Source organism: Chiloscyllium plagiosum, chromosome 24 (genome assembly GCF_004010195.1).
Source record: "Chiloscyllium plagiosum isolate BGI_BamShark_2017 chromosome 24, ASM401019v2, whole genome shotgun sequence".
Taxonomy (NCBI): Eukaryota; Metazoa; Chordata; class Chondrichthyes; order Orectolobiformes; family Hemiscylliidae; genus Chiloscyllium; species Chiloscyllium plagiosum.
The window spans coordinates 12,754,417-12,781,438 of record NC_057733.1 but is presented as its reverse complement, the minus strand read 5'-3'; the positions used below and the strand labels follow the sequence as shown (position 1 = coordinate 12,781,438).

The following is a 27,022-nucleotide window of genomic DNA, read 5'->3' as shown; positions in this document are numbered from 1 at the left end:
GGAGGTATCAAGTCCAATTGCATGGGGTTAGAGTAAAGTCTCAAACAGAGGGGGATTTGTCGGGTAACAGGTGGAGAGGAGGGTTTCATGTCTGGTGAGAGAGGAGCGAGGACAGGTCCCTGGGGCAGAGGGAAATGTCAAGTCTGGATCTCAGGGTGCAAGGGTCTGAGAGAGGTTCGGTTGGAGTTGTGCAAGTTAAGTTGGTGGGGTCACTTGAATAGTTACTCAAAAGTTAGACTAGGTATTTAATAGTGTAGGCATAATGCAATTGCCTAAAGGAATCTTCAATTTCCTGGGAAATTCTTTCAGAGGCTGCTGCATTGGGGTTTCCACAGGATCACAATGCACAACTCCTACCAATGATTCAGAAATGGTTATCTGATCATTGGAAAATCTGGGCAAAATGATCATTTATGATAATATTGAATAATGGAACATGCATGACAGGATGTATGGTCTACTTCTTCTCATATTCTTGTGCAGTTGGAAAGATTTGTATGCATGGTAGACAGAACAAATCCACTCAACCACATTTTGACATGCTAATTTTATGTTATAGATGTAGAGTTTGATAATATGGAAGGCACTGGTCTAAGCTGTTCTCCAATATGAGGTGTCTCCAGCATATAAATTCTGTATTTCCCATTGATATGAATAATCTATGCTAACAGGACTTGTGTAATTTATAATTGAAGAATCAAAACATTTTCACTAATTTTTAGTTTAATACTGGACTTACATTATTTTCTAATTTTAAAATCCATTGACTATTAAAAACATTAGCTTTTTGTTTTAATTCACTCATGGACTGTGGGAATTGCTGGCTGGGCTAGAACTTATTGCCCATTTCTAGTTGTCCTTGCAAAGGTGATATTGAGCTGCCTTCTTGAATCACTGCAGTCCGTGAGTAGGTAGAATTAAGAGTCTAATTATGGCCATGAAACTGTTGTCCATTGTCAGAAAAACCCTTCTGGTTCACTGCCACCCTTATCCACTTTGACTTACATACGACTCCAGATTCACAGGGATGTGGTTGACTTTTAAGAGGACATATTAGGATAGGCAGTGAATACCAGCCCAGCTAGCTAAGCCCCATCATGTGAATAAATTTAAAAAACTCCCACAACTGTCACATTTGTCAGAAGGTGAAAATGATTCAGTATGGGTTAGAATCAGGGATGCATTTTTCTCATATATGCTTAGAATAACTTTGGGAGGATGGGGTGGCAGTGGGGAGTGGTGCAGTATTTAGTGATATAAATAAGTACATGCTTTACTTGCAAATTAAAGAAGTACTAATTTCCTACATTGTAAGGTATTTTGGGAGGAATGCATTTACTGACTTTGATTTACACTTTGAACTGGTCAAGAAGCAACACTAACTTACATGAACAATTTTTCACTTGCTTAAAAAAAATTGCACATTATGTTTACGTGATCAACTGTGGAGACATTTGGTGAGTACTAAATTTGGGATTCCACACAAAACTACTGACATTGCTTCTCTAATTTTATCCTGATATATGGATCTGCAAGTTAATGTAATAACCAAATCTGCTGGTCAGGCTTTTTTGCAGAGCAAATGGGAACAAAACCTGCTGTGCTGGCAAAATGCACATATATATAAGTTGTTCAACAGAACATTGCATGCTTCTTGTGTTCAGGCATCAAGTGCCTCTGTTACTAAATTGCTTTGTGCTTATTACAGTATTCATGGTATTATAGTACAACACTGAATGGTATTTGTGATGTCGAGTTAGTGTTTTAGACATTCCGTGTGATTTAACAAATTGAATTTTTTTGTGCAATTTTTCTCACTGGAATGTAAGAAAACATCCTTGTTTAAAATGTAATGATTTTGTGTACTTAGTTATTTAATTTGTAATTTGATGATTCACACCTTTTTTTTTCATAGTGATTGCTGAGCACATCTTTTTCATGGACAGAACCCAGCAAGGTAAGAGAGTCTAAATTTAGTCAAAGAATGCAATTTTTAATTGAATCATTTTAACATTGAATTTGGTTGTAAATGCTGATTATTTAGTATAAGATACAGAGCGCATTCTTGACTCACACATGGTTGTTATCCAACACCTTGCTGCAAGCAACAGTTTCGGAAATTATGTACACATAATATCATGTATCAAGTCCAGTGACATCTGATCTTCCCCCATATTTTCTCTCACTCTGTTCATGATACCCAGAGTTTTCTAATATTTGCTGTACATTAATATAGATCTTGAAAAGTACTGGCTGTTCTAAACTTGCCTTTTTCTCAAAAAATAAGATTAAATCTGTTTTCTAAATTCATTCCAACAATTTTATTTATACAACACTTTTGTAAGAAATAGCCTGAGGCACCCGATGCATGTTAAAGCAAATTTAGATATCTGCACACATGTGATGATACGGGGACAGATAGCCAAGGTTTAGTCAAAGCGATGGAGTAATGAGTTGCAGGGATTTAAGGAGGGAATTCCAGATTTTATGGCTGAGGGAATTAAAGGTACAAAGAACCTTTACATTAAAAACTTGTATACTCCTAATATATTCTCTCCCAAACTGTTATTTTTACAATTGTATTAACTTAAAATATTATACAGAACTCAATTATGAGAATTTTAAAATTTAAAGTCTCAATTCACTTTGGAACAAAGTAAAAAATTGGGGGAGATTAAAGCTGAGTAGAGAGCATCATGAAATATGAACAACTTGTTGAGTATAATCTGACGAAATAGTTCACCACAATTATATAATTTATATAAATATATACATTTGTGTCAGCAACTAATATCAAAGATTAATCAAAGAGGAAGATCGGAGGATACATTAGGAGATGTAAAAACAAACTGGACTAACTATGCCTTCAGGCAGAGAGAGCTGAGAGAATAGAATGATTATCTAAAATTTGACAAGTTTTCAGATGGTATACTTTGCAATATTGATGAATAATTATTTCATTACACATTGCTTAGGTAGATAACGTGGGCATATTATGGCATTTGTTTGCTCGTTCATGATGTCTAATTTAATCTGATGCAAATTCAAAAAAGAAATACTGAACTTTTTAATTGCTTACATAGTTAATAAACATTTTTTAAAAATATGTAAATTCACAAGAGACAACTAAACACCTATCTCTCGTGTTCAGATTGTACCTTACAAATGTATACCTGAGTATCATGTTTTACAGCACTCACTATAATCTCTAATTAGCTGACTGTCTAATAGCTTGTAGTTGACACCAAATTGCTAATTGTTAACATTTTTATCTAATTGTAGGTAGGTTTAATGCATTCAGCATTTGGATTCAGGTTGAATTATGTTGATTTTGTAAAACATCTGTTTCTGAAATGAAAGTATTCATTTTTTTGACATTCTTGTTGATTTTCAGTTTATTGGGCATGTACCTCGTCTGATTGGATTATGTTAGCCTAATATGAATATTCAATCTTAAAGCCAACAGGTGCAGATTTATGTGCGGTAGGTTAAATTAATATCACAACAAGTGAATTCCCGAATGAACTGTATATCTAGAAAAAAACATGTATGTTACATAAATAGATGCAAAGCTTGAGCAAATTATCATTTTATTTATTAAGCTGTTTATTGTTTTATTATATATATATATCTTGTGTTAATAAAATTACTGGTCCAAAACCTATGACTGACTCTAATAAAAATTCAAACCCTGTCAATATTTCAAAGCAAGGAGAATCAAATGATCATGCACAATATGTCACAGGAATTGCTGTAGAGGGTAAAGTTTCTTTGCTAGGGTCATTGTGTCTCAATCTTAGTTATGTCGATATTAGGCAGGGAAATGTATCCTCCTTGTTACAAGTGTGCTCAGGCGAGTGACCAGTGATGCTGAACGTGAGAAAATATCTAATCCAATTGTACTAATATGTGACATAGGGCTTGAAAGCTTAACAATTAAAAATACACTTCATTGTCTTCATGTAGTTAGCAGTGAAATTCAAATATTTTATAAATCATGGTTTTGATTTTACTCTAAGAAAGTTCCTTATAGTTCAACCTGATAGAATTTTTGAAAAAGCTCACTTTTTTTTATTTCTTCTCCTATTTGCTTAATTGTTAATGCCATTTTAAACATATAAACTGATGAAATCACAAGAAGCAGCTAAAAATATGTTTACAGTGTCCAAATTGCACTTCAAGAATATATTTTGGTGTCATGTTTACACATCTTCCTGAAATACTGAGAACTGGATGTCATCGCAAATGGACAGCTTTAGATTTAGATTAGATTTAGATTACATTACAGTGTGGAAACAGGCCCTTCGGCCCAACAAGTCCACACCGACCCGCCGAAGCGCAACCCACCCATACCCCTACATTTACTTCTTACCGAACACTACGGGCAATTTAGCATGGCCAATTCACCTGACCTGCACATCTTTGGACTGTGGGAGGAAACCGGAGCACCCGGAGGAAACCCACGCAGACACGGGGAGAACGTGCAAACTCCATACAGTCAGTCGCCTGAGGCGGGAATTGAACCCGGGTCTCGGGCGCTGTGAGGCAGCAGTGCTAACCACTGTGCCACCGTGCCGCCCACCGTGCTGTTCTTATAATTAGAAGTTGACCCATATGGTAGCAGTTATGATTTTTATTCAAGCTTAGTCCAGTTTGATAACTGCAATATTTGAGCAGTAGTTTATCAAAAGTCATTAAGAATTAAATAAACTGGCAATTCTTGGATATGGATCCTTTCTACTTCCGGCAGTTTGTTCTCAGCTAGCCATCTGGTGTCTCCTATAAATCCATGACTTTGAACATGATCTCAGACCCTATTGCTGTATTCAAAAACTACATAATTTATCCAATTATGTATCTTCCATAGCCCCATATTCTGTACAATCATGGGATCATCATGTATATATCTAGGTCCAGATAAGCCTCATAATTCCCTATCTGCCTTTTAGCCTTTCTAAAAGCTTCTGTTGTTAATGGTGTTATTGTAGACCTTGAAAATTGTGACTGGAAATAGTAATTTTAGTTGTAACAAAATTCTAATGTAAATCTCATTTTCTGTATTAGTTATAGTAAAGGAATAATAGAAATGTATCTAGCAAACTTAATATGAAGTCGAGTAAAGCTTTAATAAAATAATAACATTTGATCAAGTTGACTGAAGTAGTACATGATGACTACATTCAAGGTATAGTAAATGCTATGTACAGCTTTATGTTGCAAATAGGTTCTTCTGATGAAGGGCTTTTGCCCGAAACTTCAATTTTCCTGCTTTTTGGATGCTGCCTCACCTGCTGTGCTTTTCCAGCACCACTCTAATTTTGATTCTTCCTCCCTTAGCCTGAAATAACAAGATACAAATGAGAATCAGTCATCCTCCACCTACAATCTGTAGATTTGAAAGCCTAAAAGTAGTCCATTTTTTCATTCACAGTAAACACTTCTATTTTACTCACTGATGGTATACCACTAAACATAATCAGCTATCTTGAAACACAGAATCTCAGTGACCTTCTTCGCTGCTGCTCCAGTTGGAAGGAACCCATCGAGCTGATAGTTTTGAAAATTATTATTTTTAAACATTGCTTTTGCATGAATATCAAAAATAAATAGATGTTCAGCATGTTTGAGATGAATGTAAGTTATTGTGATTGCAGACCCAGATTTCAAATATGCAATTTAAAGGAAAACACCAATCAACTTTTTTTTTGTTTTCAATCATTAAAAATGTCCAATATTACTTTATGAATTCATTATGAAATTAGCATTGACACCATAGCATCAATAATTTTCAAAACTATCAGTTAAACATATGCTAATTGAGTTTGGCAAGGCATTATTGTGGGCACAGGGAGCATGCAACAGAAGAATGCAGGGTGGGCAGATTGTGATGTCAGTCAGTGAGTGCATCTGTCTGATTTGATGGCAGCCTTGCCATTTTTGGCCTGAACATTCTTTCTTAACCTTGTACAGCTGAACATATGCACAGAAACGGGAAGTCGCTATCCTGTCCCCTATTTCTACCCCAGTTCCCACTACACCCCTGCACAATCTGAGCAAACAGTGCTACTTGAGGAATCATCAACTACTTAAAGTTTAAGTTTCTGATAGATTTCTACTGGCTGTTGTGGCACTTGCAAGTGGTTAATGGCTTGCATTGCTACTTCAAGCTTCTGAACTTACAAGGGGTATTTGGCTTTGAGCTAAGGTGGTGATTTAAGTGGGTTTTTTTCTCTCATGGGAGAAAGTGAGGACTGCAGATGTTGGAGATCAGAGTTGAAGAGTGTCGTGCTGGAAAAACACAGCCGGTCAGGCAGCATCGGAGGAGCAGGAGAATCGATGTTTCGAGCATAAGCTTTCCTGATAAAGAGCTTATGCTCGAAACGTTGATTCTCATGCTCCTTGGATGCTGCCTGACTGGCTGTGATTTCCCAGCACCACATTCATTGACATTTTTTTCTCTCATGACCGCTTACAGCCAATCAAGTGTGCAGTTGTTTGTATTCCACTTGTCTGCAATTTGGCAAGATGAATGAACTGAGGTGGCACAGAGCAGACCAACCTGCTAGAAGATTAAGGAGGAACAGGGGGAGAAAGTCTTTTAGCAGAGGTATAATTATCTGATTAATGTCTTTAGGGAACTATTCCCCTGCCTTAATATAATGAGGAAGAGTGTGTGTCACACATGTCTGCTTTACTAAAGAAGTACTCATTGAAATCTGCCAGTTGTTGCAGCCACAACCACTGGGAGGACAAGGGTATGAGTGACGGAAAATATGGTCTGGCCATGATCCTTTTAGCAATGGACTGCTTCCAGCTGGAGCAGCAGAGAGGGAGGTCACTGAGACTCTGTATTCCAAGGGAGCTGGCTATATTTAATGGTATACCATCAGTGAGTAAAATAATAGCATTTACTATGAAGGGAAAAAGACAATTATTTTAAATGTTTTTCAATCAATATGTTATCACATATCTAACTTCATCAAATTCAATTTAGGTTATGTAAGAGAATAGAAATAGGCAGGTATTGGAGTCATGGAGATGTACAGCACAGAAACAGACCCTTTCAGTCCAACTCATTCATGTTGACTAGATATCCTAACCTAATCTAGTCCCTTTTACCAGCACTTGGCCCATATCCCTCTAAATTCTTCCTATTCATATACCCATCCAGATGCCTTTTAAATGCTGTAATTGTACCAGCCTCCACCACTTCCTCTGGCAGCTCATTCCATACACACACCACACTCTGTGTGAAAATGTTGCCCGTTAGATCCCTTTTATATCTTTCCCCTCTTACCCTAAACCTATGTCCTCTAGTTCTGGACTCTCTCACCCCAGGGAAAAGACCTTGTCTATTTATCCTATCCATGCCCCTTATGATTTTATAAACCCCTATAAGGTCACCCCTCAGCCTCCGATGCTCCAAGGAAAACAGCCCCAACCTATTCAACCTCTCCCTATAACTCAAATCCTCCAACCCTAGCAAGATCTTTGTAATGGTGGTTCAGTGGATAGCACTGCTGCCTCACCGCGCCAGGGATTTGGGTTCAATTCCCACCTCGGGCGACTATCTGTGTGGAGTTTACACATTCTCCCTGTGTCTGCGTGGGCTTTCTCCGGGTGCTCCGGTTTCCTCCCACAGTCCAAAGATGTGCAGGTTAGGTGAATTGGCCATGCTAAGTTGCCCATAGTATCAAGTACATTCGTCAGGGGTAAATGTAGGGGAGAGGTCTGGGTGGGTTACTCTTCGGAGGGTCGATGTGGACTTGTTGGGCCGAAGGGCCTGTTTCCATGCTGTAGGAAATCTAATCTAATCTAAAACTTTTCCGAACCCTTTCAAGTTTCGCAACATCCTTCCGATAGGAAGGATACTAGAATTGCACGCAATACTCCAACAGTGGCCTAACCAATGTCCTGTACAGCCGCAACATGATCTCCCAACTCCTGTACACAAAGCTCTGACCAAAATGGGGAAACATTCCAAATGTCTTCTTCACTACCCTATCTACCTGCAACTTTACTTCCGAAGAACTATGAACCTGCACTCCAAGATCTCTTTCGAGAGTGTGATGCTGGAAAAAAAAGCAGGTCAGGCAACATCCAAGGAGCATGAGAATTGATGTTTCAAGCGTAAGCCCTTCATCGGGAATGGTCCAAGGTCTCTTTGTTCAGCAACACTGTGCAGGACCTAACCATTATGTGTATAAGTCCTGCTCTGATTTGCTTTTCCAAAATGTAACACCTCACATTTATCTAAATTAAACTCCATCTGCCGCTCCACAGCCATTGGCCCATCTGATCAAGATCTCATTGTACTCTGAAGTAACCTTCTTCACTATCCACTACATCTCCAATTTTGGTGTCATCTCCAGACTTACTAACAATACCTCCTATGTTCACATTCAAATCATTTATATAATTGATAAAAAGCAGTGAACACAGCACCGATCCTTGTGGCATACTATTGGTCACAGGCCTTCAGTCTGAAAAGCAACCCTCCCACCACCACCCTCTCTCTTCTACCTTTGAGTCAGTTCTCCCTTTATTCCATGAGATCCAACCTTGCTAACCTTCCGATGAGGAACTTTGTTGAATGCCTTACTGAATTCCATATAGATCACCTCTGCCACTCTCCCCTCATCAATCCACTTTATTACTTCTTCAAAAAACTCAATCAAGTTCATGAGACTTGATTTCCCATGCACAAAGCCATGCTGACTATCCCTAAACAATCCTTGCCTTTCCAAATAAATGTAAATCCTATCCCCCAGGATTCCCTCCAACAATTTGCTCACCACCAATGTCAGGCTCATCAATCTGTAATTCACTGGAATTTCCTTACCACCTTTCTTAAATAGTGGCACCATGTTAGCCACCCTCCATTCTTTGGGCACTTCACCTGTGACTATCAATGTTCCAAATATCTTAGCAAGGGCCACAGCAATCACATCCCTAGCTTCCCACAGAGTTCTAGGGTACACCTGATCAGGTCCTGGGGATTTATCCACTTTTATGTGTTTGTATTAAAAACTACAACTTCAGCTAGAATTACTACTTTGAAAAAAAAAACAAACTGCTTTTAGATTTGGATGTCAGGTGGGACTATGCTATGACTTAGAGCATTCCCTGAGCTACGGTAAATGCTTTATTTATTTAGGAAACCATATTGGTTTAAACAAAGGCACAGATTTTGTGATGTTTTAGACAGCACTCACTTTCATTACTTCATTGAAAATGACCCAAAATTCAGGATTCAGCACATGGACTGTTTAATGTAGAAATTGTGAAGTTATGTTGTGATATTCACAGCTCAATCACAGGCTATGCTATAGGCATCTCTTTCTCACCCACTCTGAATCAGTAATCAATGGAATCAATTGAAGCAGTGAGAACTTCCCTATTTCCATTGTCATTTCAATGTTAAAAGCTCTATAAGAAATTGTGCTTTGTTCAACCAAGTGTAATTAGGTTTTAACAGAGAACTGAGTAATAACTATGTTGAGCGCTAAATCTGGTCCTGTAAATTTTATACTTGTGGGCAATTGTTAAACAACTGCATCAGATTGATTAATTGCAAGACTTTTTTAAAAAATTCATAAAAATGATCATTTTTAAAAAGAATTTCATGGTATTCTAACTTCAGTCACTACCCCATGTGTGTCCCAATCTTCAATTTATTCTTTGTAACTATTTTTTGCTTGCCTGTCTGTGAAAATTGTTTAATATAGTTGGCACCAATTTATTGAAGTAATTAGTTTTTTGTTATCAGAAATGAAATAAAAATAAAGTTGATGCTTTAACTCTTTGGAGTTCTGTCACAACTCTGGGACGAAACTGCTGGAAATTAAACCCCACTATTCCATTAACCATTAAAACTCTTTAAGGGATCAATTGAATCACTGAGCTGATTAATCTGCCTGATTTTTATTACTGTCAAAAAGTGTGGTGCTGGAAAAGCACAGCAGGTCAGACAGCGTCCAAGGAGCAGGACAGTCGACGTTTCAGGCTGAAGTCCTTCATTCCTGTTGAAGGGCTGATGTCCGAAACGTCAATTCCCCTGCTCCTCGGATCTACCTGACCTGCTAAGCTTTTCCAGTGCCACACACTTTTTGACTCTGATCTCCAGCATCTGCCGTCCACACTTTCTCCTTGATTTTGATTACTATCTCTGATAAAAAGAAACTCACACCAGGTGTCATCAGTACAAGAAAGCAAATTGTATTTATTGTAAATAAACATATCTGTTAACAAATTACAGATTATTAATAACTCATACACAAACTTAAACTGTATTCCTTTTAAATCCCAGTGCAGAAGTACATTCTTTCACAAATATGACAGCTAGGACAGACAGTTCTGCAGAAAAATCATAGTGGAAAATATAGACAAAAAAGGAATAAATTCTGTGGATCAAGATTTCAAACCACAAAGGTGGAATAATGTGAATTTCTCATAGTTCTTTCGGTTTATGATGATGATATAATTTATTGGTTACAAAGGACATTTAACTTTTGGAGAAGCTGGATTTGATATCTTTTCTGAGACAAACTGGCACCAGGTCTCTTGGGGTTGGAAACTTCCCAGCAATAGCTTTTAAGGTGAAGTTGCAGTTTCTCAAAACTGTTGCAGTCAGACCTCTGGAAAGCCTGCAAGCCAAGACAGATATCTCTACCTCTCTCACTTCCTCTCTTTCTCTGAATGGCAATTATTCGATTGATTGATTGATTGTCACGTGTACTGAAATACAGTGAAAAGCTTTGTTTACGAACAGTACAGGCAGGTCATAGCAAACAAGGATATACAGTCATAGGGAGTAAAAAGCTTAGGTAGAGGCAAACAAATTATGTTGCTCAGATGGTATACTAGGCAAGATCAACATAAGCGAGATTAACATTATTTGAATTTAGAGACTCCATTCATCAGTCTTATAATGGCCAGAAAAGAACTGTTTCTGAACCTGCTGGTGTGTGTGTTCAAACTTCTGTATCTCCAACCTGAGGTTGCAGGAAATCATTACTGGTGTGTGATGGGTCTTTGATGACATTGGCAGCCTTTCTGCAGTAACGAGCTGAGTAACTGGAGTCCGTGGATGGAAAGTTGGTTTCCATGATGGTCTGGGTTGTGCACACCACCTTCTGTAGTTTCTCACAGTCCTGGATGGAGTAGTTACGGTACCAAGTTGTTATGCATCCTGACAGTATGCTTTTGATGGTACACCTGTGAAAGATGGTGAGGCTCCTTATGGATATGCCAAATTTCCTGAACTACCTGATGAAGAAGTGGCATTGTTGTGCCTTCTTGACTGTTGAAAGTCCAGGACAGATTGTCGGTTATCATGACTCCAAGGAACTTGATGCTCTTCAAACTCTCAGCCTCAGTTCCATTGATGTAGATGGGGATGTGTTCTCCTTTTTTTCTGAAGTCAAAGGCCAGTTCTTTAGTTTTGAGAGAGAGGTTGTTATAAGACCATAAGGCATAGGAGAAGGAATTAGGCCATTCAGGCCCTTGGGTCTGCTCTGCCAACCAGTCATAGCTAATGAGTTTCTCAACTTCATTCTCCCACTTTCTCCTCAAAATCCTTGCTTACCTTAATACTCAAAGCTATCTTTATCAGGGTTAAATATACTCTATGACCTTGTCTCCACAGCCTTCTGTGGCAATGAATTCCATAGATTCACTACTCTCTGGCTGAAGAAGTTTCTCCTTTTCTCCATTCTAAATGGTCTTCCCATTACTCTAAGGCTGTGCCTTTGAGTCCTGCTATCACCTACCAATGGAAACATCTTCCCAACATCTACTCTGTCCAGGCCATTCAGTATTCTGTATGTTTCAATTATATCCCTCTAACCTCACATTGAGTAGAAACCCAGAATCCTCAAATGTTCTTCAATGTTAAGCTTTTCATTCCTGGGACCATTCTCATGAACCTCCTCTGAACGCACTCCAGGAGTAGTACATCCTTCCTGTGATAGGGTGCCCAATCTGTGCACAATACTCCAAATGTGGTCTGACCAGATCTCTATAGGGCCTCAGAAGTACATCCTTTGCATTTGCCTTCCTAACTACTAAATGAACCTGAAAGTTTACCTTGAGAGAATCCTGGGCTAGAACTCCCAAGTCTCTTTGCATTTCAGACTTCTGAATTTTATCCCCATTTAGAAAATAATCCATGCCTATATTCCTCTTTATAAAGTGCATGACCTCACACTTTCCCACATTGTACTCCATCTGCCACTTCTTTGCTCACTCTCCTAACCTGTCCAAATCCTTCTGCAGCCTCCCCACCTCCTCAATGCTTCCTGACCCTCTACCTATCTTTTCATCATCTGCAAATTTAGCCAGAATGCTCTCAGTTCCTTCATCTGGATCACTAATGTGTGAAGTGAAAAGTTGTGGTCCCAACACTGAGCCTTGTGGAACATCACTTGTCACTGGCTGCCATCCTGAGAAGGACCCTTTGATCCCCACTCTCTGCTTTCTGCCAGACAGCCAAGCTTCTATCCATGCTAGCACCTTGCCTGTGACACCATGGGCCCTTATTTTACTCAGTAGCCTCCTGTGTAGCACCTTGTCAAAGGCCACCTTGAAGTCCAGTAGATAACACCCATTGTCTCTCCTTGGTCTAACCTGCTCATTACTTCCTCAAAGAATTCGAGATTTGCCAAGCATGACCTCCCCTTAGTGAAACCAGGCTGACTTTACCCTATTTTACTATACACTTCCAAGTATTCAGAAATCTCATCCTTCACAATGGATTCCAGGATCTTACCCATGGCCGAGGTTAGGCTAATTGGTCTATAATTTTCTGTCTTTTGCCTTACTCCCTTTTTATCGAATGGGTGTCACATAAGTGACGTTCCATTCCTCTGGGACCCTCCCTGATTCTAGCAATTCCTGAAAGATCACCACTAACACCTCCACTATCTCTTCAGCTATCTCCCTTACAACTCTGAGATGTAGTAGTCCATCTGGTCCAGGTGATTAACCCACCGTCAGGCCACTTCTCATTGCACTACATCACCAAGCCCTGTATCTCCCTCTGCATTTTGATTTGTGGTTGTTAGATATCCATCCTACTATGCTGGTGTCATCAGCAAATTTGTTGATGCTGTTCATCTGGAATTAGGCAACACAATCATGGGTGTGCAGGAAATTCAGTAGGGGACTGACGGACACACTCTTGGGGGTCTCCAGTATTAAGTATTATTGTGGAGGAGGTGCAGTTGTCTACCTTCATTGATTGAGGTCTGTGGGTCAGAAAGCTGAGGATACTGTTGCAGAGAGGGGAGCTGAGACTAAGGTCTCGGAGTTTTGGGATCACTTTGGAAGGGATAATGGTGTTGAAGGCGGAGCTGGAGTCAATGAGTAGGAGTCAGATGTTTCCTTGTTGTCCAGCTGTTCCAAGGATGGGTGCAGGGCTGGGCAAATGGCATCCGCTGTGGACCTGTTATGTTGGTAGGCAAATTGCAGTGGATTGAGGCAGGCTGGGAGACTGTAGTTGATGTAGACTGTGTCCAGCCTCTTGAAAATCTTCATGATTATGGAGGTCAGAGAGACTGGGCAGTAGTCATTAAGGCACATTACATGTGCTTTCTTAGATACTGGGATGATAGTGGTCTTCTTGAAGCAGATGGGAGGAGGGAGAGGCTGAAGTTGTCGGTGAATACAGGATGTGAATGCTTGACTGGGGACACCGTCCGGCCCTATCACTTCTAGGAAGACATCTGTAACAGTGACAGTGGGCACAGGTACATCTGGGACTGTCGGGGTAGCTGACACTATGCCGCTGGCATTCTGCTCGAACTGAGAATAGAAAGCATTGAACACATCAGAGAGGGATGTGTCTTTGTCCACTATCTTGCTCTGCTTCATTTTGTATCCCATAATGTTGCTTAGACCTTGCCATAGACTGCGAGAGTCTGTTTGGTAGATTTGGGTCTCTAATTTGGAGTTTAATCTGTCAGTTCCACAATGAGGTGACCAGTCAGGTTGGACATAAGTTTATGTTTGAGTTAGATGTTCTTCTTTTCAGAGTCTTTGAGTTGTTTATTTACTCAGAGAGTTGGGGTTGGGGGGATCTGGTGACGCGCGCACACACACACGCACGCGTGTGTGTGAAACATGAAGGCTTTCTGCAGGTCTGAGTGCACAGGTTTGTGAAAAACTGGAACATAACTCTACGCAGTTTTGTTTTACCCAGATACTTGTTGCCAGTATATGTCACAAAAGTATCAAATGCTTCTTCACAAGTTCCATGATCACTGTTCCACTTTTGACCTTCAAGTTGAAAACAAAATTGGTTCATCATTTGCAACACGGTAATACTTCAATTTCTCCCGGTTTATAGCTCTAAAGAAATATACATCTTTCTTCTGACATAAAGCAAAATATAAGGAATGGTGCTAAACAGATTTCTGAGCTTGCATTCATGACCTACATATGCTGGAACCATCTCCTTTAATGTAGCAATGCATATCTTCTCAGAAAAGTTTCATGAGTTAATTCTGTATCTTGCTTTTATGTTCGTAAAAAAAAACTCCAGTTACTCCCATTTTTGCTACGGATTTCCTTTAGACTTTACTCAGTAATTTACTATTGAAAAAGTGAGTGAATAAATTAGGTGGGTTTCCCATTTCAGCCTGTGATTATCACCCGCTTTATTTCATTTAAGGGAAAGCCATAAGCTTAATTTTGCCCAATTGGAAGAGTTCAGCCAACAAGTATAGCACATACTTTGAATGTTGTAAATGATATTGGGTCTGGTTTTGTTACACTGCGCTGAGCCAAATATAATTGATGGGACTGTGCACTGGAATATCCCTGTCAGCCTAATATTCAAAAGTAAAGCCTTTGTAGAGCATATGGAACCTCGGTGGACCAGACAATTGACTGGTATCATCTGCACTAGTCATTAACAAACAGCTCAGAATCTGGACCAGGAAATATTCGTACTTTTAATTCATTGTCTAATCAGATATAGAAAATCAAATAAAGGGAAGGAAAGAGATTGGATTAAGAGTGAGACTATAAATCGAAAAAATAAGACAACACATTTTTACTTGTAAAGATTTCTGATCATAATGAAAATCTAAGGGAATGAGATGCACCCTTATAAATCTTATTTTTTAACAAAATTTATGTGCTTTGCCGGTTATTAAGATTTGCATTTATACTCAACTGAATAAGCCCTAACTTTTTATGCCTAGTTTATTCTATATCTATGAATTACGTATAAAATATCATTACATTGAATTTATTTGAATGCAAGTCAGTAAGTGAAATTTCTTAACTGCACAAACTTTAAACAAGCAGAGTATTTGAGAATTATTTGCTGATGTTTGCACATTGACCAAAGAACAAAGAAAATTTACAGCCAACAAACAGGCCCTTCGGCCCTTCAAGCCTGAGCCAATCCAAATCTACTGTTTAAACCTGTCGCCCAATTCCTAAGCATCTGTATCCCTCTGCTCCCCACCTACTCATGCATCTGTCCAGAAGCATCTTAAATGAATCTACTGTGCCTGCCTCTACCACCTCTGCTGGCAATGCGTTCCAGATACCCACTACCCTCTGTGTAAAGTACTTGCCACGTGTATCCCCATTAAATTTTTCACCTCACACCTTGAAAGCGTGACCCCTCGTTATTGAAACCTGGCCAATTCCTTGTGAATGATAGTGAGTGCTGTTAGTCTCACTTATTCTGTTCTTTTATATCCAGCACATAACTTTCAGGAGTTGTACTCATTAATGTGTGCTCAGTGCTGCATCATAACACCTCATGCTTTTCAGATAGCAAAACCCAGTCTGAGAAGCTGTACGATTTAAAAGCTTCTCAAATAAGAAAAAAGTCTCACATTGTCAATTCTGAGTTTTTACTGCTTTTTGGAATTGTAATGTGTAAGTATGTGCAACAAAATGTGCACACCAGGCCTGATGTTTTTGTGTCCTTGATACACTGTATTGCTTTTCAGGTGTTTTAACTGAGGAAGTGAATGGACCTGGATAAGAAATTTAGAACTGCAGCAGCACTGGAGATGAATGGGATGAATAGCACCTCTAGTTGCTTTTGACATGGCCATTCTGGCACTCCTGACTGGGAAAGATATTTGTGCAGGTCTTTCTTGCATTCACCTGCAGCCTCCTATCTGTGGCTGGTTTGGCAACTTGAAAGAACCATATTGGCTGATTTGAAGCACACACTTTGATCATACAAGTCCATTTAATATATTGCTTGGGACTCACCAATGAACAAGCTTCAACTGTGAGAGGAGCCTGGCACAATCTCCTTCTTTTGAAATGCAGGCATCCAGCTTGGAGATAAGGTAATTTGTAATAGAATCTCCTATTTCAAGTCTATGGAAGTGCTTTAGCGTGATTTTGGAACTTTTTTTGTGGAGCAGAGTGGTTGCAAAGAAAGTGAGCTTGGCATGAAGCTCTCTGCAAATTGGAGCAGGCTCCTTCTTACTCCTGGACAGTGACAGAAGGCTGTCTGGCCAGTCAGCCAATGGCCCCAGTATCTCAGTGTGCAACTTCACATGACCTAGCAAGACACTTAAAATGAGGCCTTGCTAATATGCTCACTTCCAATGAGAGAATAAATAAATTATGAGAATGTAACAGTCCATGGTCTCTTGGATGTATTATATTTGCAAATGCTTAGTAAAAGTTCCAGAAAAGCAGAAGCACAATTTCAAGAAGAGCTTGGCAGAATGGGAAGAATCTCAGAACTAAGTAGCAACCAAGGATCTTTTTTTCCCAGGTCAGGGAAGTCCAAATCTAGAGGGCATAGGTGTAAAGTGAAAGAGAAGAGATATAAAAGTGATTAGAGAGGCAACTTTTTCACACACATTGTGGTGCATATATAGAACAAGCTGCCAGAGGAAGTGGTAGAGGGCAGGTGCAATTATAACATTTAAAATCATTTGGACAGATACATGAATAGGAAAGGTTTAGAGAGATATGGGCCATATGCAGGTGAGTGGGACCAGTACAGTTTAGGAAATCTGGTCAGCATGGACGAATTAAACTGAAGGGTCTGATGATTCCATGCTGTATGATTCTGACTCTTAAATCTTTACACTCAGCATTATTGGTCAATTGAAAATAAAATCCTACAAAGAAAATCTGAATCAACTCAAATAGAATCAGCCACATGTATCGTTACTATTTTTGGTAATTTTATAATTATTTACAAATGATTATTCGTGTTTATTCTGTACAATGCAGAATGATTCAAAGACTGATATCTCTTATCTCAGATATTTGATGTGAGTGACAAGCCTTTGGCAAGGCTAAAAAGGCAACTCAACAGAACAGCTGGGAAATCCAGTCTGCCTTGCTAGAGATAAAAACTAGCAATTATTTTAGGAAAACATATTTAAATTTCAAGTTAATTCCAAAAAAACAGAATCTTGAAGTACTAACCTACTTATTGAGGAAACACAGGTCTAAAATATAGTTTACTGATTTAGATTTTTTAGCTATATTTTTACTCAGTTTGTTCTAGCTAAATACAGCAAACTCAAAATTATACCTATTTTGCTTTAGAGAGGCAGCTTGCCTCGTATATTACATGGTTACTCAAACTAGTTTTAAGTGATATTTTTGCTGTAGTTTTTGTGACTTTATATCTGTTTTTTTCCTAAACATTCACATCTGGAAGTCAATTTGTGGACATACCACTTAAGTGGAAAGAACACCTGGTTTAGTGAAAGTAAGTTCTCCTTGGCTCCTCACAACACTGAGACATTTTTTTGCATGCTCCTGTGTTTAATGTGCCATAAATGAAGTTAACTAAATGTATTTTTAAGTTGGTGCAAAATATATTTACTGTTGAAAACTTCAATGCCTTTGAATCAGAAATCTCCTGTGATTCTGGCAATCAATGCACTTTATAGACCTTAGAGCGTAAAACCAGGAAGTCTGGAATTGCTGTGTAACTGTGTAAAGTGCTTATCTTGATATGTAGGAAAAAGTGAGGACTGCAGATGCTGGAGATCAGAGCTGAAAAATGTGTTGCTGAAAAGGGCTTATGTCCAAAACGTCGATTCCCCTGCTCCTTGGATGTTGCCTGACCTGCTGCACTTTTCCAGCAACACATTTTTCAGCTCTCATCTTGATATGTAGTCAGTTAAGATTTGTTGTTAGATTACAAGTAAATTCAAATAGAATTTGGGAACCTCTTGCCGGGTTTTAATAATGGAAACCAGCAGAAGTTACTTCTGTTCAATTTTTCAAACTGAGAAAATTATCGCATCATTATATACTGCTAGCGTGTTTAAAATAAGTCAGTTTTAGGTAGATAGCTAGCATTTTGTACAAAAAATACAAACTGTATAAATTTGATTCCCATTTTGGCACAGGTCATCTTTGAGCCTGCTTCCTTGTTGTGTTACCAAGAGTGGATGACAATAACAAACTACTACAATCAAAATGTCTCTCGATAAATGGCTCATAATGAGGCAAGAATCTTTGGCACAGTGGATGTTAATGGGTGTGCAATAAATAGCATGCAAATACTGCACCGTAGAAAATTGAGCTGGAAATAAGTTAGCAGAAAGAACATTTCGAATCATTGAGTCATACAACGTGGAACCAGATTCTTTGGTCCATCTGGTCAACACTGACCATGTTCCTAAACTAAACTAGTCCCAAATGCTTTCACTTGGCCCATATTCCTCCAAATCTTTCATATTCATGTACTTTTAAATGTGACTCTACCTGCATCTACCACTTCCTCTGATAGTTCATTCCACACACAAATCAATCCCTATGTAAAAGCTTTCCCCCATGTCCTTTTTATAACTTTCTCCTCTCATTTTAAAAATATGTTCCCTAGTTTTGAACTCCTCCATCCTTGGAAAAAGACTCTTGTTATTCTCCTCATGATTTTATAAACCTCTTATTAGATCACTCCCCAACTTCCTACATTCTAGTGGGAAAACGTCTGTTTTTATAATTCAAATCCTCCATTCCCAGTAACATCCTGGTAAATCCTTTCTGAACCCTGTCCAATTTAATAATATCCTTCCTATAGCAGGGTAATCAGAACAGCACAGAGAAGAGGCCCCACCAAAATCCTGTACAACCTCAACAGGACGTCTCAACTCTGATACCCAATGACCTGAGCAATGAAGGCAAGCGTGTTATAGAGTGATAGAGATGTACAGCATAGAAACAGACCCTTCGGTCCAACCCTCCAAACCGACAAGATATCCCAACCCAATCTATTCCCACGTGCCAGCACCCGGCCCATATCCGTCCAAACCCTTTCTATTCATATACCCATCTTAAATGTTGCAATTGTACCAGCCTCCACTAGTTCCTCTGGCAGCTCATTCCATACACGTACCACCCTCTGTGTGAAAAAGTTGCCCCGTAGGTCGAAAACTTCTTAACCATCCTATGTACCTGTGATGCAAATTTCAAAGAATTTATGGAGAATTGTACACAATGTAAAACTCAGAAGTGGATAATTTGGCCAAATCGATCTGAATTTACTCACATAACATCCTGTCCTTTTTCTCCTGATTCTTTTTAACATTCTATTAATGTCCCCCTCATCTGTTTAGCTGGTTTCCTCTTATGTGTATGTGCTATTTAACTTTTGGTACTCCCTATGATTCCTGAAGAAGGGCTTATGCCCGAAACGTCGATTCTCCTGCTCCTTGGATGCTGCCTGACCTGCTGCGCTTTTCCAGCAACACATTTCCAGCTCTGATCTCCAGCATCTGCAGACCTCACTTTCTACTCCCTATCATGGTGAGTTTCATTTTCTTACCATCTTTTTCTAAAGAAGGCTATTCAGCTTTCCTTATTGGACTCATTGATGACTGCCTTCTATTATGACTCCTAACTTTGATCTGTATCATAAGTGAATGCACACATCTGATCTGCCTTATCCGACTGCTTCTTAATTCTAAAGAGGATTGTTAGGCTACCCATTAGTTTTCTCTTTGTTAGATAAAAAGCCAAAGTTTTGTTTCCATTTTCTAAAAAAGTATTCCAGCGTTTCTATGTCATTCTTTGGAGACCAGAACACATTATTCCAAATCTGACGTAAGGGTTTAATGTAACTAATCAAAGAGTCATGGAACCACATTGCACAAAAGGAAGTTGATCAGATATAATACCATTGTCAGATCTCTGAAAAGATCTATTAATCAGTCTCACTTCCTCGTGGAAGAGTGAAAGAAACTTCTATTGCATACATTTATAGAAGGAAGAGGTCTAATTTTTTTTCATGCAATCTTTTTGTTCCTTTTATTTGTTTTCTCAGTTTTCATCTGCACTTTGTGTAATCTGCGTGGATCTCTATGATATGATAAACCTGACATTTATTATCTTCAGCTGTTTCCCATTTATCTCAATGTCTTCAAATTGTGGAACTCGGACTTCCATGTCATTCTTTTTCCCCTCTTTTAAATGTGGCTGGTGCTTAATTAAGCTAGATCATCAGTTAGCAACGTTTTGTTGCTTTATATATTATTTTACCCCCCAATCTTTGTTTTCAGTCCACCTCAGTTACTGAGGTTAGCCCTCTTCAAATTTCACATTTGATTTTTCTTGTTTTTTTAATCTTAATGTCAAACACAAGGCCTGTTCTAGTCAGGATTCTTTCATTGTCACTGCAGTCTAGGTAGGCAGCCAATGATGAAAGGTGTTTTTATATAATGTTTTAAAAAATGACTCCCTGAAAAGTCAGGAGGAGCAGGAGGTACGGTTAGTAAATTTGCAGATTAAGCCAAAATTGGAGGTGTAGTGGACAGTGAAGATAGTTACCTCAGAGTCTAATGGGATCTTGATCAGATGGGTCAATGGGCCGAAGAATGCAGATGGTGTTTAATTGAGATAAATATTTTAGAAAGGCAAATCAGGGCAGAACTTATACACTTAGTGGTAAGGTCCTGGGTAGTATTGCTGAACAAAGACACCTTAGAGTGCAGAGTTCCTTGAAAGTGAAGTCCCAGGTAGATAGGAGAATTAAGCATTTCATATGCTTGCCTTTATTAGTCAGTGCACTGAGTATAGGAGTCGGGAAGTCATGTTGCCGCTGTTCAGGATATTGCTTAGGCCACTTTTGGAAAACTGCACGCAGTTCTGGTCTCCCTGCTATAGGAAAGATATTGTGAAACTTGAAAGGGTTCAGAAAAGATATACAAGGATGTTGCCAGGGTTGGAGGGTTTGAACTACAGGGAGAGGCTGAGTAGACTACGATTTCTTTCCCTGGAGTGTTGGAGGCTGACCTACAGAAGTTTATAAAGTCATGAGGGGCATGAATAGGGTGAATAGACAAGGTCTGTTCCCCATGTGGTGGAATCCAAAACCAGACGGCATGGTTTTAAGGGTGGTGGGAGTAAGATTTAAAAGAGACCTAAGGGGCAACTTTTTCAAACAGATGGTGATGTGTGTGTGATCTGAGTTGCCAGAGGAAGTGGTAGAGGCTGGTTCAATTACAACATCTAAAAGGCATCTGGATGGGTATATGAATAGGAAGCATTTAGAGGATATGGGCCAAATGCTGGCAAACAAGACAAATAGTTAGGATATCTGGTCAGCATGGACAAGTTGGACTGAAGTGTCTGTTTCCATGCTGTGTAGCTCTATGTGTCTATGACTCCATGGTTGTCCTGAGAGTTCTATTATTACCCACTATTGCACGACTGAGAAAGATTTTCAGCTGCTCTGCTGGTGAATTCAGTGACCTAGCAAATGGGATCAACAAATACTCAGAAGTGGTATTCATCAGAAATATCCCAGAAGTGGGGTTCATCAAATAGGAGGAGAAAGTGAGGACTGCAGATGCTGGAGATCAGAGCTGAAAATGTGTTGCTGGAAAAGCGCAGCAGGTCAGGCAGCATCCAAGGAACAGGAGAATCGACGTTTCGGGCATAAGCCCTTCTTCAGGAATGCCGAAATATCCAGGTTGCCTCTTGAGGCAATCTGAGTATTGACTCCTCATGTAAACAATGCCACTGAGGCATGAGGCTGACCTTAATGTCTCCTGATAAAGGTGCATATGGGATCAGAAAATTTCTACCTTCTAATTTCAATAAAGAATAAAGATATGGCAGAATCTCAGCTGGTACCATTCTATTAGTTTCTCCATTCTGTAGTCACATGAAATCTTTGATGACAATGTCATTTCACTGAAGGCTCTCTGTGCAGCACTTTTCTTGTGCGATGATTATCTGTCCAACTAACAAACACAGGATGACACAAAGGAAGATATGTCCAACTTGCACTTTTATTTCTAGTGATAGAACTACATTTATAAAACTATGTTACAAAGAAATGCACATTTTGTGGATTTCTTCTTTGGACCATTTCAGATTGTCATCTACTCTTCTGCAGAGACCTAATAGGTAAAAAGAAAGTGGAAATGCTTTAATCAATACAAAGAAGAGACTGTTTTAAAGATATTGCTTATATTATGATGAATAACATAAATCCTTGCCAATGCTTTTTGTTATTAATGTCACTTAAGGCCAATTGCTTTGCACTTTTAAGTGGTTACATTTACTGTACCTTCAAACTTATGTCACGGCTTTTACTTCTAAGTTTGTTGACTTGAGACTCTGCAATGTCAGCACGTTCCTCAGCTTCCTCAAGTTCGTGCTGCACCTTTCTGAACTTGGACAGATGAATGTTGGCCTGCTCCTCCTAAAGGGAATTAAGTAAGAGAAAAGATCAGATTACTATCAGAATGGTGAGAATAGGAGAATGTACAGGGTAATTGATTAAAAGGACTATAAAAGTGCAAATCATTCACAAATGTTTTGACAGAATGTATTATGTATTTGGAGAAGTGACTATTAGTTCTCATGCCATGATCCACACATTTGATGTCTCAAGTCTAAACATTCACAGGCTATTGAAATTATTATCCTTTGTGAGAGGATATTGGTCTCTGGTGTATTTTAGCACAGTTCATTTACATCTGGAATCAGAATTTGAAACCAACCTAAATTGGATGAAAGCTTCTGCTCACTGGCAATTTATTGTTTTGTGAAGTGTGTTTAACTATTATCTTTTATATTTGAGACTTTAGTTTACATGCAGTTGAAAAAAGTGAACATTTTCACTTTCTGACTGCTATGTTACTTTGTGAATCTTCTGAGCTAGTACATAACAAAGTGACATAGATCTAAAGAAAAACAGGCGCAATTGGTATGATTTCTGCACAAAAATGTCCATATATGGATGCTGGCCACTATATATAATTTAATACAGTAAGAGTATGAGTATGTGAAACTTTGTAAATATTTTCACAAGTTCCATAAAAGTTACTAGTGGAGACTGGTTTATAGAAAATGCTATTCTGATATTCAAAAGAGTGAGATATGAATCAGCAAATTATAACATCACATTTGTGCTTGATACCTTATAACCTGAACCTACTGAGGAAGATGCTTGAAGATGTTATATGGTGCTATCCCATAGAAAAGTAGCTAAGACTCCATGTGTTTTGTGAAATTTTTGAAAATACTTTGGATGAAGATTATATTAAAGATTTTGGGAACTATATGAAAATCTTTTAAAATGTTAATTCCAAGGAAAACAAAAACAAAATATGCTAGGTAAACCAAAGATTTCCTTGTCTGTCGAAGTTTGAAGATGAAATATAACAGATGTGCTCTCAAATGCGGTTCCTGTTCTGAATGTCACATTCAAGGAATCTTCTTATCGCAATTTGCTGAAGTGTGTTATCACCAAAAATTAATATAAAGCAGATTAAACATAATTACATCGTTCCAGAGTACTTTATTGCAATATGCAAAGCGCAATGGCAATTTTGTTGTAAAAAGGATTCAAAACAAAATCTAATGTTATTAACAAAAAACGTATACAATTCTGAAACAAAACAGAAATTGTGAGAAAAACTCAGCAAGTCTGGCATCACTTGTGGAGAGAAAGTAGAGTTAACGTTCCAAGTCTGGTGCCCTTCTGCAGAACTCATACCATTCTGAGATGTGTCTCAAAGTGTTTGAGTAAAACCAAATCATTGGAATCATTGGGTGGCACAGTGGCTCAGTGGTTAGCACTGCTGCCTCACAGAGCCAGGGACGTGTGTTTGATTCCAGCCTTGGGTGAATGTCTGTGTGGAATTTGCACATTCTCCCGTTGTCTGTGTGGATTTCCTCTGGATGTTCCGGTATCCTCCCACAATTCAAAAAAATGTGCAGGTTGGGTGAATTGGCTGTGCTAAATTGCCCATAGTGTAGGTTATTAGTCAGGGGTAAATATAGGATAGGGGAATGGATTATTCTTCGAGGGTTGGTGAAGACTTGTTAAACCGAAGGACCTGATTCCACACTGTAGGTATTCTAATTCTAATTACTGACAGTGCATTTGTCATGCAAATAACTTCCATGCAAATTTTGAGGTCCATATTTCCAGAATGTTTTGTGCATTTCAGAATTTGGTTAATAAAGAAAGCAATGATTTTGGATTTAGAGTATAAGTCATGAATTTACAAAGCCGAATATGTTCTTATTGAACAAGTTTGGATATGTAAGTGATGAAAGGCGATGACCTGATGAATGAACTTACCTATTATATTTTGTGCATAGACAGAGTTCTGATGTCCCTGACATTCCTTCAATGTCATAAATATTTGATGTTCTTTTCAGAGCATAAACTCAAATATTTAAACATAATTATGCCTTTATAAAAACATTTTGTTAAAACATTTTGTTGGATAAATGGAACTATATTTCTCAGATACTTACAGTCTCCTCACATTGCCTCTTGTAGGCCTTAACCTTCATCTGCAGTTTGTCAACTAAGTCTTGCAGTCTCAGAATATTCTTCCTGTCTTCCTCAGACTGAAAACAAAAAAAAGCAACATTTAGATTGAATTGTTTTTAAAATAGGAAGTTAAAAAATGATGTGTCACACCAAGTAATGAGCTTATAAATACCTGATAGGTCAGTTCCTTCACTCTTCTTTCATATTTGCGAACACCTTTAATAGCATCAGCACCTCGTTTCTGCTCAGCTTCCAGTTCATTTTCCAGTTCACGCACCTAATCCAGATAACATTAATTGTTTTAGATTTGTGCCAGAAACACACTGCCTCTAAATTGCTATGATTATTATTTCATTGCCAAAGCCACAACATATTTGCAAAAGTAAGCATACAGCATACAGTACTTACCCTAGCTTCCAGTTTCTGGAGCTGTTTCTTTCCTCCCTTCATTGCCAGCTGCTCAGCCTCTTCCAGACGATGCTGTAGATCTTTCACTGTCTGCTCAAGGTTCTTCTTCATTCGTTCAAGGTGAGCGCTGGTGTCCTGTTCCTTCTTCAGCTCTTCAGCCATCATGGCAGCCTTGTTAATGTGAGGCAATGGAGCAAATTATTATTTCTGCTCAAACTTGAAAGGGCATCAACTAAGCAATTCCATTCCTTAACCAATATTTGTAAAAATATAAACAAACTGTTAACTTCTGGCTTACATCTGTGATAGCCTTCTTTGCTTTCTCTTCAGCATTCCTGGATTCCTGAATTGTCTCTTCCATTTCAGATTGGAGATGATTCAGGTCAGCATCCAGCTTCTTCTTGGTATTAATGAGACTTGTGTTCTACAGGAAAAGTTAATTTGTGAAAAGGTGTGACAGGATTGGTGAACTGCAAAAAAGAAAGGCTACTGCCTGATATTAATCTTCAAGTTGAGAAACCAGGGGTAAAATTTAAAATTTACTATGGCTGCTTGCATTTTCCAGATTTTAGAAATTAATCATTTAAAAGATAGCACACACCGACACCTCCTGTCACTGATTTGCCTTCTCACTACCTAGCCAGGCTAACCAATTGTTTAGGTTCCAGTTTGGGAAGTTAAACTAAAACTTTTAATGAGATCCTGCCATTAATTTCAAGAGTGTCACTTTGCCGAGGCCCTACCAGCTTACTCAGCCTTCTCAGAGGCCTCAGCTACACCCTCCCTGTATTCAAACGTGAGATTAGTGTGTGGACTGACCTGAGAGTGCAGTAGCTGTACTCTCTCTGTGACATCAACAAGCTCTTGTTCAGCAATTTTGCGAGATCGATCTGTCTGCTCCAGGGCTGCTCTGATTTCTTCAATCTCAGCCTGCTGCAGGCTACTTCTGCGTTCAACCATTGCCAATTGCTCCTTCAAGTCTTCCTGAGCTCTGCAAGCCTCATCTAAGTGTAACTGGGTATCCTGTTTAGAATGTAGAGGTCTTTGTAAGCAGACATTGTAGAAAATCAAAACAAATTATTATAACATAACTGAGAAGCATATTTTTCAAGTAAAAGTTTGAATGTTCTAAAACTGCAGACAAATGATAATTCCTTTATGTTTCTATTAACTTGTGTCATAGGCAAAATAAAGAAGTGCTTAATTAATAAAATTGCACAATATTTGGAAGTAGGTTAAAATTAAACCATGGATCAAAAATAACTAAGAATTTAAACAGACCTTTAATTGTCCTTGCACATTTCTGAGGTGTTTCTGAGCTTCTGAGGCTTGACGGTTTGCATGTCCCAACTGAATCTCCATTTCATTCAGATCACCTTCCATTTTCTTTTTGATTCTTAAAGCATCATTTCTGCTCCTGATTTCGGCATCCAAGGCACTCTGCATTGTTTCTACAACTCTTTGGTGGTTCCTCTTCAGCTGATCAATCTCCTCATCTTTCTCTGCAATCTTCCTGTCAATTTCAGACTTTATTTGATTCATTTCTAGCTGAATACGGAGGAGCTTGCTCTCTTCGTGTTCGAGGGAGGCCTATTAGGGCACATTTTCAATATTTCACACATTATTGCCATTAAAACTGCTTACATTTTCTATGGTTACTTTTGTGTTATATTAATATATCTTTATAGCCTGTTGGAATGTGGAGACATAGGAATGGGAGTAGTCTATTTAGCCCCTGCATTCAGTTTCCATTCAGTGAGATTATGATTGATCTGTGATCTGATGCACATATCCACCTTTCCACGTATCCTTTTAAATCTTTGGTTCACAAACATCTGTTGATCTCAGATTTAAATTTAACCA

At 38.7% G+C, this 27,022-nt stretch overlaps 1 protein-coding gene across 1 annotated transcript; it reads right to left on the bottom strand.

Annotated features, from left to right (window-relative positions):
* Positions 1-22,228: 22,228 nt before the first annotated feature.
* Positions 22,229-26,748, bottom strand: LOC122562025 (myosin-7-like). Its single transcript, XM_043714443.1, has 8 exons — positions 26,441-26,748; positions 25,979-26,182; positions 25,458-25,583; positions 25,160-25,330; positions 24,924-25,028; positions 24,733-24,828; positions 22,529-22,663; positions 22,229-22,358 (listed from the first exon to the last, which is right to left on the bottom strand). Exons 1-8 carry the CDS (start codon positions 26,699-26,701, stop codon positions 22,341-22,343), a joined length of 1,116 nt encoding a protein of 371 aa, XP_043570378.1. The 5' UTR covers positions 26,702-26,748; the 3' UTR covers positions 22,229-22,340.
* Positions 26,749-27,022: the final 274 nt, after the last annotated feature.

What these genes read in the sequence shown, in the direction of transcription:
- LOC122562025 (XM_043714443.1), bottom strand. Translation starts at nt 26,701, where the DNA reads ATGAATCAAATAAAGTCTGAAATTGACAGGAAGATTGCAGAGAAAGAT. An exon ending in TCCAGAAACTGGAAGCTAGG is followed by an intron (nt 25,029 to 25,159) that starts GTAAGTACTGTA and finishes TATCTGGATTAG; the next exon opens with GTGCGTGAACTGGAAAATGA. An exon ending in AGAGGCAATGTGAGGAGACT is followed by an intron (nt 22,664 to 24,732) that starts GTAAGTATCTGA and finishes AATTCCCTTTAG; the next exon opens with GAGGAGCAGGCCAACATTCA.